At 45.5% G+C, this 15,185-nt stretch overlaps 1 protein-coding gene across 3 annotated transcripts in view; it reads left to right on the forward strand.

Moving 5' to 3' along the window:
• MAP2K4 (mitogen-activated protein kinase kinase 4) overlaps positions 1-15,185 on the forward strand; it is a 96,438-nt gene that overhangs the window by 70,324 nt on the left and 10,929 nt on the right. For all 3 annotated transcript variants that reach the window (XM_066264287.1, XM_066264288.1, XM_066264289.1), the window contains 2 exons: positions 3,001-3,052; positions 4,950-5,077. In XM_066264287.1, the coding sequence (XP_066120384.1) occupies positions 3,001-3,052; positions 4,950-5,077 (180 nt within the window). The remainder of the gene's footprint in view (positions 1-3,000; positions 3,053-4,949; positions 5,078-15,185) is intronic.

Raw genomic sequence — 15,185 nt, forward strand, 5'->3', positions numbered from 1 at the left:
TTCAATAAAATTACAACAGACCATAATAGATTGCTCTAGCAATAAAATTAGTAAAAGTAATCTTATGTTCCTTTTTTCCCTTGTTGGTTTAGCTATTTTCAAGCCTGTTGTGTTTTTTGTTTTTTGTTTTTTTGCACTTTTCTGAAGTTGGAAGCGGGGAGGCATAGACAGACTCCTGCATGCGCCCAACCAGGATCCACCTGGCATGCCCACCAGGGGGCGATGCTCTGCCCATCTGGGCTGTTGCTTTGTTGCAACCAGAGCCATTCTAGCACCTGAGGCAGAGGCCACAGAGCCATCGTCAGCGCCCGGGCAAACTTTGCTCCAATGGAGCCTTGGCTGCGGGAGGGAAAGAGAGAGACAGAGAGGAAGGAGAGGGGGAGGGGTGGAGAAGCAGATGGGTGCTTCTCCTGTGTGCCCTGGCCAGGAATTGAACCCAGAACTCCTGCATGCCAGGCCAATGCTCTACCACTGAGCCAACCGGCCAGGGCCCAAACCTGTTGTCTTATCACAGTTATCCCTAAATTAATCAGAACCATAGCATGTCTCCTTTTTTTCTTTTTCATTTTTTAATTGGATTTATTAGGGTGACACTAGTTATCATACTTATAGTTTCAGGTGCCTAGTTCTACAACACGTTTCTGTGCACCGTATTGTCTCTTAATTAAAACTCTTACACAAAGTATTCTTTCTTGTGGTTTAGGATTTGGGCTCTCTAGTCTATACTAGTTAAATTATTGACTAGCAATTTCAGTAACCATCATTACTACTAATTTGATCAATTCACTTTTACCAAAGTACCAAAAAGAAAAGAGGTATGTTTTTTACTAATGTATTTATAGTCTTGAAAGTGAGGTCATGATTATTTCCTTTCTTACTCTGAATCTTTTCATTGACAAATTATTTTTTCCAAAAAAATTTTGTTTGTTTTGACAGTAAAATTAATAAGATTCCCCCCCCCCCCAAGATTCTCAGTACATGATCATCTGAGTTTGGTACGTTCCTTGGGTTACTGACTGACCATGAGGACTGCATTTTATAGGCAGTTGGAAGAGAGCTGTTCTGGTTCATATAATTCCTTGTCTCTTCTCTGCTTCCTCAGCCGCCAGTGTAGGTTATCTGTTCATTGCCATTTTGTCCCGTCTAATCACTAATGGTTAACATTAAAGATCTATATTGTTTCTGAATTGTATTTTAGTTGTAAGATATGTGTGTGTATAATAGGAATTTTAAAACTTAGATAACTCTAGTCATTATAATCTTAAGATTCATAGGTGTCATGTTGATGTTTTAAGTTATTTAGCTGAATTAATGCTTAAATTAAAATGTGTGATGTGCTAACTATTAGATATATGCCCTTTCATATATTTTATGAAAAGAAGCTGTGTTTTACTAGAAAGGCATTCATTAACAGACTGGTATAGGAAATTTTATATTGATATGCTGAGTCATCTCTTTCCAGTATACCAAACCCAGTATTATCTTGGCATTTGTTATTATTCATAGGAACAATAGTCACATAATGATAATAGCTAGTGGTTATTGAATGTTTACTTGTGTCAGGCCAAGATCTTCATAGCAGTTCTATAGTAAGTAATATAACCCTCTGTTTACAGATGACAGATCTGAAATAGGGGGAGCTGAAATGATTAATTTGCTTTGAAGTGTATACAATTGTAACTAGTAAATGTTGTGAACCCAGGCAATCTAATCCCAGAATCCTGTTCTTACATAATAGGGTGATCTTGAAGCTAGAAAGCATAGATAAAGTTATTTTATCATCTGCTGCAAGATGTGTAGTATAGCTACACTAATAAATCATTATTTGTCTATGTTTATGAACTTGGTAATCAATCACCTTATATATTAAGCACAACATTTCATATTACTTTGTGTTAAATCTCTTCTTGCTAATTAATAACTCAGTGAACACGTGAGCCTGGCTGTTTGAAACATGACAGGCTCATGTGTTCTGCATTTCTGATACCCAGAAGCTTGAGGACAATGGAGACCTGACCTCTCTATGGCCGGTGGTAGGCCTGACCTTCAGTTCTCCGCTAGGCTGAGGTTAGGGACGTTTCATTCAAGTCCCTGTTCCCTCCACTCCTGAAGAAAGCTTCGATTTTCTGATCATGAGCAGTGACCAAACAAGGGGGTAAATTCTGAGGAAGTTGCCACAGTGGCTGAGCAGAGGGCCTGCGGTTCTGCAGAAAATCACTTTGAAGGCATAGCACTGAATGAGGGTGAGCGATTGTGGGAAACAGAATTTGGAGAAACTTACGAATTAGGGCTGATAATGGAACCAGCCTGTTGGGCTTCTTTTGTGCTACATGTTTCATTCTTTTTTTTTTATTTTTTTATTTATTTTTTATTTTTTTACAGTGACAGAGTGAGAGTCAGAGAGATGGGTAGATAGGGACAGACCGGCAGTAACGGAGAGAAATTAGAAGCATCAATCATCAGTTTTTTGTTGCGACACCTTAGTTCATTGAATGCTTTCTCATATGTGCCTTGACCGTGGGGCTACAGCAGACTGAGTAACCCCTTGCTCAAGCCAGCGACCGTGGGCTCAAGCTGGGGAGCTTTTTGCTCAAACCAGATGAACCCGTGCTCAAGCTGGCAACCTCGGGGTCTCGAACCTGGGTCCTCTGTATCCCAGTTTAACGCTCTATCCACTGTGGCACTGCCTGGCCAGGCTACGTGTTTCTATTCTTGAAATGTTTGAAGGTATAAGAAACACTATCACTTGTCAATGACTTATTAAAAAATTATAAGCTACTGGGTTGTTTTTTTTAACTGTGGGGAATAGCCCCTAAAGGCAACAAAGTTTTCAGATTTAAAATCATCACTCAGCATCTTCATTAACATTAAAAAAATGGAGAGATTATTGAAACATTAGGCTTAGAAGTGTGCAGTGGGCTGTGTGGACTGTTACTCATGATCAATGTTGTGCTATTTACTAAAAGGAATTGTTTCTCCTATCTCTGCTTTTCCCTCCAGACTGTGAAAGCACTAAACCACTTAAAAGAAAACTTGAAAATCATTCACAGAGGTAGGTATAATAAGATTGTTGTTTTATAAAACAATTTTTTCTCAATAGGAAAAAAAATAGTGAAAATTACATTGTCACTTTTTAACAAAACATACTGTATATATTCTGAAACCTCACTATTATTATAGGTGTTTTTTTTTCCTTTCAGGAGCCTGTACACTTCATTTTACCTATTAATATGTTGGGTTTAGTAATTGTGAGTTCTTATTATTCTTAGTTGAAAATTAATTACTCATTGGCTCGATAGCGGTTCTGCGTGTACGAATAAGGCCCGGAGTCATCCTGTGCACTTTCAACACTCTGACCCGGTCCGGGCTTTCTTCTCTACTTTTGGTGTTTTTGCAAGTTGCAAGATTAGTTATTAGTATTCTATTTTGAAATTCCTCTAAAGCTTTTGTATTTTTGTGAACATTGATCTTGTCCTCATTAGACACAGATTCAGAGTTTTTAAACATTTGATGTAGATCTATTAGACGATGGGGGAATCCTGAATTTAATTCAGCAAATAGACTAGATAGTTGTTCTTTCTGTTATAACAGACTCAGAGGAGAGAGGTTGTGGTTTCGATGAGTCACTTAAGTTCACCAATCTCAATTTTTTAACGGACAGACCTAAGACAGTATGTGACAGTATGTTATTTAGCCGGCAATAAATAAGACAGAAAGTCAAAGGTCATATTCAGAGGAGTGACAAACCTTGAATTCTAAGAAACATAGTTTCTAGTGGTTAAAGAAATTAGAAATCGGAGCATTTAGCCCTGGCTGCATAGTTCGGTGGGTTAGAGCATCATCCCGAAGCACAAAGGTTGCTGGTTCAGTCCCCGGTCAGGGCACGTACAGGAGTGAATGGCTCGATGTTCCCGTCTCGCCCTTCCTCTCCCTTCCCCTTTGCTGAACCAGCAAATAAACTTTTAAGAAGTTAAAAAAAAATTGGGATATTTAATTAAGTAATTTTAGTTTGGGCTTGACCCTGAACCTGAAATTAGTTAACCTTGAACATCGAAACAATTCATTTACTTTTGTTTGAGCTTAATGCTGGTTAAAAGTAATATTAAACAAGCTTCTTCTTTTCTCTTTTGGCCTGAAATCGTGTAGGGTCAGGTCCCCTTGTGGGAGAGCACAAGCGCTCTGGGGGTGGGAGAGACGAGCCTGGTCTCTCCGAGGTGGCTGTCACGAGGAGTTGTGGAGAGGAGCATAGTGGTGGGCCTCTGAGATCAGGAAGGCCTCTCAAGTGGGAGCGATGGTTGAGTGCATGCCTCTACGGAGGACACATGATGTTCAGGCAGTGTATGAAGAGTTTCCCTTTTCAGAACCCCGAATTAGGAATGGTTTTTTCGCTTTGTGGATAAGGAAATCGTGGTTGCTACTGAAAGTTCACAGATCACATTTAGCATTTCACCCTGTGAATTTTAAATCGGAATTGAGACCCTTTGCGTCCCTGATCCTGCTGCCCGTGGCCTCCTGGAGGCGCTGCGGTGGCCACGCTCCCAAGTGTGACGGAGCTCCGCCCTGCAGAGTGTGGGCTTATAACTCGCCCGCTTTGTATTTCGTTGTGTCGTCTTTGACACATACTGTCAAACAGCGTGGTGTACTCTTACAGATTAAGTTCACACTTTGTATTTTGACTGTTAAGTAATGAATTTGAAATGAGTAAATGAATGTCTCTTGATGAAACAAAGGCAGTGTGATAGAATGCCTGAATTTGTGTATAGCGTTTTTTAGTTTTAAAAACACCAGTCTTCAGAGATGTCTCATATTTGTTGTCTTATATATCTGAATTTTAAGAACTTGATCACTTACGCTGTCAAAGGGTTTCTCAGTATTTTTACTTACAGTACTTTAGAACGTAGCTCATTTGTTTCACGACTTCTACACTGAATGACCTCTGTCTCTTGCAGATATCAAACCTTCTAATATCCTTCTGGACAGAAGTGGGAATATTAAACTCTGTGACTTTGGTATCAGTGGACAGCTTGTGGACTCCATCGCCAAGACCAGAGACGCGGGGTGTAGGCCGTACATGGCGGTGAGTGTGAAGGCCGAGTCTTCTCCCGTGCGGTCGTCCCGCCAAGAGCCTGTGCCCTCTGGTGCTGTATCTGTAAGCACTCTGCCGTCAGGCATGCAGTTTCACCAAACTAAAACATTTTCCTCTGCCCTAACGACCAGATTCAGGTGCTGGCTTCTCCACAAGACTTTGCGAAACGATCCCAGTGCGCTCCTGTCTTACTGTCTTACTCTGTTCCTCTGTCTTGGTACTAAACACTGCGGTCTTCCCTGACTCCTGTTTTTTCATTATATTCAACTCCACTGACCAACCCGATGGTTAGTTCTCAGAAGGTGGCTTTGTGTTTCTAGCGTCCCCTCCCCATGTTGTCTTGGCTGCAGTAGATACATTGTAGTAGACCTGTGGGTAATGTGTTCTAGGCCGCTAAGTGATACTGTGTCCAGTTGCAGAAGTTGGGAAGACTTGAGTTTGTGATAGAACTCAGTATACCTACAGAGTGTAAGGCTATGCTTTGAGTATTGTTGCTTCTGTCCTCAGAGGTGAACAAATCCAAGGCTAGGTGCCTTAGGTGTAGAGTTTGCCAGCGTCGAGCCTCTCTCTCTCAGGGAGAGGAAGCTACATGTCCTTCTGCACGTCATGCCCAGCTCACCAGTGCCTTTGCACATACCGCTGTCTAGCCTGGATCGTGCTCCACATTTGACTGGAAACTTAATGTCTGGATTTTAAACATTTTCCTTAAGTGTTGTTGTCTTCCTCAGTGTGGCTCTGGGTCACTGGGGACCAGGGACCACTCTTCACAGGTGATACGAGTAGGATTTGTGTCACTTATTGAAGCATTCCTACAGTAGTTTCTGTTCAGTCTTTGAAGACTCTTTTTAACTAAAGATTAGCTTAAAGCTTTATACAATTTTTCTCTCCTTTCATTTGTTAGCTTTTTTGATTTATATACTTCCAAACCTGGTGCTACCAGCAGTAGAAAAGGAAGAAACGTCATAGGCTGCATGAGAGCTTTTTAATCTGGTTTGTGGAAGGGCTTTGCCCAAATCTACACTTATTTAAAAACCTTGAATACTGCTTTATTTTCAGCATTACATAAAATTTATATCGACAATTATTTCTCTTTTCACTTACCTCTTAACCTGTAACTAGTTAAAGGCATATTTTCTTTGAACACGTTCTGTTGCTTGTGTTCTGGTCATTGTATACGAAAAACATTGTATTTGAACATTTTCCATTAACAATATTTTAGAATCCTTGCTTTCAGCGGTTTTTGTTTTGTTACATTTTTTCCTTGTCACCTTTCCCACAAATGAAATTGTCAGAGGTGTGTGCGTGTGCGTGCGTGTGTGTCTGTGTGTGAATACATACAGAGAGATCTGCGTTTATACTTTGGACTTTAGGGACGGTGACTGGCCAGGAAGATTCCTGGGAAGATGTGGACAGTATTGCATTCAGAATGATAATTAGGGGTAGGTGGAACAACCAGTTCAAGAGCAAGATATAAGAAATGTTTTCTTGTGGTTCCTTTGCTCTTGAGTCATACTGAAGACAGGTGACGCAGCCTTTGTCTGGGCGAGTCATTGTCTCCCCTTCCTTAGGTGCAGTTCCGTTCATTTCGTCAGTGAAAGGTCAGACCGTCCAGTTTCTTTGACTGCGTTGAAATTAACTGGTTAGAATCGGGACATTTTGAATATTACAGTTGTTCCTTGTGAGGTAAAGCTGTTTCTTCAGTGGTTTTTCTAAGGTTTGAAATGAGTGTATTCTAAATCCTATGTGGCCTTTGATACTCTGTCCACTCAGTGGTTTTTCTAAGGTTTGAAATGAGTGTATTCTAAGTCCTACATGGCCTTTGATACTCTGTCCACTCAGTGGTTTTTCTAAGGTTTGAAATGAGTGTATTCTAAGTCCTACATGGCCTTTGATACTCTGTCCACTCAGTGGTTTTCCTAAGGTTTGAAATGAGTGTATTCTAAATCCTATGTGACCTTTGATACTCTGTCCACTTAGCTTATGCTCAGCCAGTGTTTGGACAGAGGTTGGGGGAGGGGTGGTGAGAATACAAAGCACGATCCAAAAAGAGATCCGTTCCTAAAGAAAGCGGGAAAACCCCTAAAGCAGCCATCCCGGTGCTGCAGCATGGCTCTGAGCTGGGACCCTCCTCAGCGCCTGGCCGGGTCATTCACAGATCTGCCCTGGCATTTCCAGCCATGGCCCTAAGCCTGGAGATCAGCCGGCGGTTCAGGTTTCGGGGCTCCTAGGATCTCGTGTCGTTCTGCCCTGGGTGCACACGTGGCTTTCTAAAGTTTTCAGCATGTGCTGGTGATTTCGAATGGCGTCATTTCTCAAAGAACCCCGTGCCTCTCAGTTTTCCCACAGGCGTTTCGTGCTCTGAGGGGTCCCTCGATCCCAGTCATGCTCCAGGCGTCCTGGGGTATTCAGATGCCGTACAGTGTTTTCAGGGACTGTCCAGGGCCTCTCCGCCTGGAGCGAGTTCCAGTCTAGGCAGAACCACGGCAGGCACCTTGTGTCTGTTCCTCAGAGAGTCCCAGGCAGGTGGCACAGAGAAACAGTTCTTTATGGAGAAGGTCTCCCTCTGGACCAGGTGGTGGGGCCCTGCCCTGGGAGGGCTGGCTGTCCTCTTCAGGACTGTCCCTGCGCTGGAGCGAGGACAGGGCACTGTCCTCTTCAGGACTGTCCCTGCCCTGGAGCGAGGGCTGGCTGTCCTCTTCAGGACTGTCCCTGCCCTGGGAGGGCTGGCTGTCCTCTCAGGACTGTCCCTGCCCTGGGAGGGCTGGCTGTCCTCTCAGGACTGTCCCTGCCCTGGGAGGGCTGGCTGTCCTCTTCAGGACTGTCCCTGCGCCGGAGCGAGGATAGGGCACTGTCCTCTTCAGGACTGTCCCTGCCCTGGGAGGGCTGGCTGTCCTCTCAGGACTGTCCCTGCGCTGGAGCGAGGACAGGGCACTGTCCTCTTCAGGACTGTCCCTGCGCTGGAGCGAGGGCTGGCTGTCCTCTCAGGACTGTCCCTGCGCTGGAGCGAGGGCTGGCTGTCCTCTTCAGGACTGTCCCTGCCCTGGAAGGGCTGGCTGTCCTCTCAGGACTGTCCCTGCGCTGGAGCGAGGGCTGGCTGTCCTCTTCAGGACTGTCCCTGCCCTGGAAGGGCTGGCTGTCCTCTTCAGGACTGTCCCTGCGCTGGAGCGAGGGCTGGCTGTCCTCTTCAGGACTGTCCCTGCCCTGGAGCGAGGGCTGGCTGTCCTCTTCAGGACTGTCCCTGCCCTGGGAGGGCTGGCTGTCCTCTCAGGACTGTCCCTGCACTGGAGCGAGGGCTGGCTGTCCTCTTCAGGACTGTCCCTGCGCCGGAGCGAGGGCTGGCTGTCCTCTTCAGGACTGTCCCTGCGCTGGAGCGAGGGCTGGCTGTCCTCTTCAGGACTGTCCCTGTGCTGGAGCGAGGGCTGGCTGTCCTCTTCAGGACTGTCCCTGCGCTGGAGCGAGGGCTGGCTGTCCTCTTCAGGACTGTCCCTGCGCCGGAGCGAGGGCTGGCTGTCCTCTTCAGGACTGTCCCTGCCCTGGGAGGGCTGGCTGTCCTCTCAGGACTGTCCCTGCGCTGGAGCGAGGATAGGGCACTGTCCTCTTCAGGACTGTCCCTGCGCTGGAGCGAGGGCTGGCTGTCCTCTTCAGGACTGTCCCTGCCCTGGGAGGGCTGGCTGTCCTCTCAGGACTGTCCCTGCGCTGGAGCGAGGATAGGGCACTGTCCTCTTCAGGACTGTCCCTGCCCTGGGAGGGCTGGCTGTCCTCTTCAGGACTGTCCCTGCGCTGGAGCGAGGGCTGGCTGTCCTCTTCAGGACTGTCCCTGCGCTGGAGCGAGGGCTGGCTGTCCTCTTCAGGACTGTCCCTGCGCCGGAGCGAGGGCTGGCTGTCCTCTTCAGGACTGTCCCTGCCTTGGGAGGGCTGGCTGTCCTCTCAGGACTGTCCCTGCGCTGGAGCGAGGATAGGGCACTGTCCTCTTCAGGACTGTCCCTGCGCTGGAGCGAGGGCTGGCTGTCCTCTTCAGGACTGTCCCTGCCCTGGGAAGGCTGGCTGTCCTCTTCAGGACTGTCCCTGCACTGGAGTGAAGGCTGGCTGTCCTCCTCAGGACTGTCCCTGAGCCGGAGCGAGGACAGGGCAGGGCCAGCGAAGGGTGCCGCACCCCTTTTAGATCACGTGCTTCTTGAGTCAGTGTTTGATTGGTTGCTGTAAAGCTTGCGATTTTTTTTCCCCCAGAGTTCTAACAAAGTTGATTCTATTTTTTCTTTATTTTCACTGTTTCTCTGGGGGATGTTCTGTGGGAGCTGCATACTCTTCCATTTTTTATGGTGTTGTTCCCTATCTCATTTACCTAGGGCCAGACTTAGGGACCACTGTGTGCCATTTTAAGTTTTATAGCGCCATAGTGTATAGTAGCATAGTAATTAAAAGTACTAATTAAAAGGGTGAATTGTATGATGTATGAATCACATCTCAGTAAAGCAGTTTACAGAACAGCAGAAGGCCACCATGCTCTGGGCGTGGTCCTGGGCTTCCCTGAGGTGTGACAGTACAGCCCTGAGGGTTCTGACTTCAGGACAGTCAGTGTACTAAACAACTATTGCCAAACTGCCGTCGCCTTTGGAAACGGGATCGGCAGCTGAGACACCAATGCTTTCTCTTTCGTCAGCAGTTTGAAATGCTTATTTCAGAATCTTAGAAAACAGCTACCCCACATAATCTTGGATATAAATTCATGATGGTTTTATTCGAAGAAGAGCTTTTTAATTTTTTTCTTCCCCGAAGTGAGAAGCGGAGAGGCAGAGAGACAGACTCCCGCATGCGCCCGACCGGAATCCACCTGGCACGCCCACCAGGGGGCGATGCTCTGCCCATCTGGGCTGTTGCTCTGTTGCAACCAGAGCCATTCTAGTGCCTGAGGTGTAGGCCATGGAGCTGTCCTCAGCGCCCAGGCCAGCTTTGCTCCAATGGAGCCTTGGCTGTGGGAGGGGAAGAGAGACAGAAAGAAAGGAGAGGGGGAGGGGTGGAGAAGCAGATAGGTGCTTCTCCTGTGTGCCCTGGCTGGGAATCGAACCCGGGACTTCCACATGCTGGGCCGATGCTCTACTGCTGAGCCAACCAGCCAGGGTGAATAGATTTTTTATTTTGAATTTCTTAAGATCCCTAGTATGTATCTGTTGCCCAGTACAGCATATTGGAATATTCATGGAAAGACTGCGGGTGTGATACTTTACATCCTGGAATGCATCTGTACGCATATTCCTAAATGAGACTCACCTGCCCCTTCTTCTGTTCATATCTGTAACTGTGAGACGTATGGTCTGTGTGAAACCCCGTGGCTCGATGGTCTCACTTCCTGGGGACTTGGAAGTGCCATTGCATTATTTCTGTATTTTTTAAGTGGTAAGTAAAATAACTCTATGTTTGAAGAATTCTATTGTTGATAGTTTTATAAATATGTTTCTTATTATAAGATTATATCTCTTAAATATATAAAAAATAAAATAGTTAAATGGAGAATTAATTACTCACATAAATGGAGAAAAATGTTTTTGTGAATATTCTTTTACATTTTTATGTAAATGTACTCATGTTGCACATATGCTTTATATTTGCTTGTAGGCACTTCTCTAGGCGGTGCACTTTTATAAATAATGAATTTTGCCATTAAAAATGAACCAATTTTCTATTTTTGGCCTGCTTAAGTTTTTCTAGGGCTAGGCTTTGTAATACTAAATATGGCTATAAACATTTAAAAACTATAGTTGTATACAACTCCCTCATATCTTTTCGTGGATATAAAACATTCATACATCTCATGACTTCTAGAAATGTTAAAGGGGGGTTGTATTTTCTAAATAGGTGTCGGTATGTGTCAGAATGTTAGAGCTTTATCTTTGTGAAGTTAACAGGCCAGAATGGAAGTTCTTTTGAATTTAGTGGGTTTTGTTTTCTGTTTTTAAATTATTAATAAAGTTGGATACTTTTGCGTTTTTTTCTAATATTGGCCACTTTTATGCATTATCCTTTGCCTGCTTTTTATTAGAATTTACATCTTTTATATTGATTTAAAATAGGAGAATTATGTTACACAGTTTTCTCAGAAGTTTTCCTTTGATATTTGGCTCAGTTACAGAAATAGAAAATATTAATGTGATGAGCTTATCAATCATTAACGTGGAGGTTTCTAGCCATTGTCATATCTCAAAAGATATTTGTCATGCTCACATGGAAAATAGTTGCAGGATTTTATTTTAGTGCCTAAGTTTAGGCTTTTGAGCTCTACATTTCAATTTGTGTGTGTGTGCGCGCGCGCGTGTGTGTAAAAGAGAGCATGAGAAAGAGAGGGAGACAGACAGACAGGAAGGGAGAGAGATGAAAAGTATCAACTCATAGTTGTATCTCATTAGTTGTTCATTGATTGCTTTCTCATATGTACCTTGACCGGGGCCTCCAGCTGATCCAGTGACCCCTTGGTCAAGCCAGCGACCTTGGACTTCAAGCCAGCAACCTTTGGGCTCAAGGCAGTGACCATGGGGTCATGTGGATGATCCCACGCTCAAGCCCACCTCGGGGTTTCTAACCTGGTACCTCAGCGTCCAGGTCAACACTGTATCCACTGCACCACCGTTGGTCAGGCTACGTTTCAATTTTTAATCCTGCTGTAATCAATATTAGTGTATTATCACAGGCAAGAGTAGAACGTTTCTCCCCACAAATGTTTTAGCAGTTAAAATTTTATTTTTAATTATCTCCATTCAGATTCATTGCTTAGAATGAAAACACATACTAAGTTCTTGGATTTGGAACTGTTTCTGATTTTGCTATGTTACCTCTCTGGATTTTCACCTGAATATCAGTAACATTATTTTTAAAAGCTCAGCAGGCATTTTATTGGCACTTCACTAGACATAAATGAATTTGATCATTGCGATTTTATCATATTGTCTTCCCAGTAAAAAATATATTCTTTCTATTCATTCAAGTGTCTTCATGTTTCCTGTTAATTTTTCCTTCTTATAGGTTGTACACATTTCTTAATATGTTTTTTTCAAATTTATTGGCAATTTAAATACTAGTCTGCCCCTTCCTTTCTCTCTGTTTTCTCTGCTTTTATTCTCTTTCAACCTGTTCTGATGGGTCTTTACCCTCGTCCCTCCGTTTGAGCCGCTGATTTCAGAGTGAACATTACCTCTTGTGGTGCCAAAGCCAGTGCTCCGTTCTCAGTCATAGCTTTCCTTTGTCCGCCCCAACGCTGAGATGCGTGTCGCTGAAGCACGGTTGTCACGTGGTTTCCATGACGTTGCACTCTCTTGTCCACCTGCCTGGCTCCTCCCTCTTCCTGGTCCTCAGATCTGCATCTTTCTGATTTCTTCCGGTTGGCCTGTCCCGGGACTGAGTCTCCTTTCTCAGCCACTCAGACGCCTCCTGTGAGTTCCTTAGACTTGAGGATTAAGGCTGTCTGTCTCTTTTGTTCAGTGATGTGCAGTGCCCGTCACTTAGTAGATGCTCAGGACAGTGACTGACTGCTGGTGGTTTCTTTCCTGCCTGCCCCTCACCTGTGCCCTCCAGCAGCATGTAAGTAGCTTCCTGATTTCTGTTCTCTTGTAGATGCCATAGAAGTTGCAAACTTCTGTGTCCGCACTGAACTCTGATCTCCTGTTACTTACCTCTCTGCTCCCCAGGAAGTCTGAGCTGCTGGCCCTCCCAGCCCCCCTTCCCATTCGCGGAGGACACAAGTCTGCAGTTTTACTTTCGTTTTCCTGTTTTCAGTCTATTCCGTCCTGTCCATTAGCACACCCTGTCTGCTCTTCTCTGAAGGGGCCGAGAGCCCGCCCTTTATGAAAGCAACCACTGCTCATTGGTCCGTCCACGGGCATTTCCCGTCTGCCTGACCTCCTGTCGCCTCCCGGCGGCGGCCCCGTTTGCGCCTGGCTCTGCCGCAGCCTGGTGACCTTGTGGAGCTCGGTCAGATCTCGCCACCCCACGTACAGCCCGGGCGGACGTCCTTCTTGCGGGCCCATGAGGCTCCGGGCTCTGCTCTTCGGCCGCTCCTGAACCTTCCCCCGCGTTCGGGCAGCTCCCGCACTGCCCGCCTCTTCACGCCCTTCCTCTCTCCCTTCAGCTCTCTTCTTCCAACTCTCTCCTGCGAATGGACATTTCTTCATTGTTTGAGAGAGAGAGAGAGAGAGAGAAAGAAGGGAGGAGAGGAAGAGACAAATAGAAACATTAACTTGTTGCTCCGCTTAGTTCCATCTAGTCGTGCGCTCATCAGTTGCTTCTCATTTGTGCCCTGACCGCAGCTCGAACCCATAACCTCAATGTGCCTGGATGGCACTCTATCCACTGAGCAACCCAACCAGGGCCAGCCGTGAATATTTTCAGTGTGCCGTTCTTGCCCTTTGGTTAGGTCTCTGCACAGACGTCGTGCCCTTCAATGGTCCTTGCTGGAGCCGGCGTCTGCAGTGGCACGCTCCTTACTCTTGTCTTTGTGACCCGCTTTGCTTCCGAACCCTCCCCCCCACCCCCGCCTGACTGCTGTCCCCTGCCTGGACTGGGAGCCACCTGAGACCCGTCTCGATGTGGTTCACTGTTGTGTTCTTGGGGGCGAAGACAGGTTTTTGTTGCTCTTTTGAATGTGATGTGTTTTCCTGACTGAATTGCTGATACATAGCAAAGCTATTTATACTGACATGTTTATTGTATAACCAGCCAAATAACTCATCTGTTTCTTAGAGTAGGTTTCAGATGGTACTCACGGTAGCATTCTGCAAATGATGTTTGCCTGGGCTCTCCTTCCTCATACTGATCGATCTTTCTCGTGTATAATCGCATCATGAATGTCCTTGTCTCGCATGTACTTGGCTACTTCTGGTTAGAACGTCTGGACCGATGTTGAATGAAAGTGTTGATGGTTCCTGGTGTTGTTTCTGACTCGGAAGCACATGGCTTTTTCTGGTTTACTTGGTCTGTGTGTACATGTGTGTGTGAGAGAGAGGATGAGAGTGAATTACAGACGACTGTTACATTTTATTAAGTGCCTTTTGGGCCTCACTCAGGACGTGCGGGATGTGTGTTTCTGTGCAGCCGTTGTCGTGAGGAGACCTGGTAACAGTGTTTCCTGCAGCAGACTGCGCTGGCATTGCAGAAACAGCCCCCGTGGCCCGTGGCGTCTGCGTAAAAACTGTTCGGCAGGATTATTTGTAGTTTACGTTGTGTGAAAACTTTAAAAACATGCATCGGCAACATTTATTTTTTTTAATTTTATTTATACAGTAAAAAGTTATTGATAACCTAGTAAGTAAAATCATATCTTTGGCCTCTGAGCTCCAGAAAATTTCCCCAGACTTGAAGACATTGGTGGGAACATATACTGCTCACAAAAATTGGGGGATATTTCAAAATGAAGATGAAGCAATAAAAAAAGCATTTTTTTTTTATTAAACAAGAACATCAGAAAAGCAAACGACGAGTCAAAGAAAGTTGTTTGATTATACAAATGAGATGCAAAACCAACTTTGATTTCCTTGGTGGAAACGCACTGTTCAGAGGGCGGAGGGGACTAGAGTGTCTGCACCTTCCCTGCCCCCCCCCATTTCTGTGAGCAGTGAGTTTTATATCCTTCGAGGCTGCAATCCATCGTGGCCAGGGGTCTTTGGGGAAAGGGAGAGAATTCTTTGAACACTGAAGTCTTACTGTTGCCTCGGCCTCAGTGTGTGTGTCTGTGTGCGCGCACACGCATGCATATGTATACATATGCATATTTTCACTTTCTTAGTTGTCTTAAAGGTCAGATGTAAGATCTCTTTATTGGAAAGTTTAAAAAATTCAACCGTGTGATGGTTTTAAAATTTGTTTCTTTAATACACCTTCCTTCAAAAGGTGGAGCCCTCGTGCAGCCTTAGCAGGACTGAACTCAGTGACTGACTTGGGATGGGCATGGGGCGGAGGCGCCAGGGTCTTCTCTCTGGGAGTGGGTCTGAGCGGGCGCGTGGGGGCTTCCTTCTTGCTCTGTTTCCCGGATCGCTCACTTTGGGGGAAGCCAGCTGGCCTGTTGGGGAGATGCTCAAGCAGCTTTGTGAAGACACTCCTGGGATGAGGAATGGAG

The sequence above is a fragment of the Saccopteryx bilineata genome, chromosome 2 (genome assembly GCF_036850765.1).
Source record: "Saccopteryx bilineata isolate mSacBil1 chromosome 2, mSacBil1_pri_phased_curated, whole genome shotgun sequence".
Classification (NCBI taxonomy): Eukaryota; Metazoa; Chordata; class Mammalia; order Chiroptera; family Emballonuridae; genus Saccopteryx; species Saccopteryx bilineata.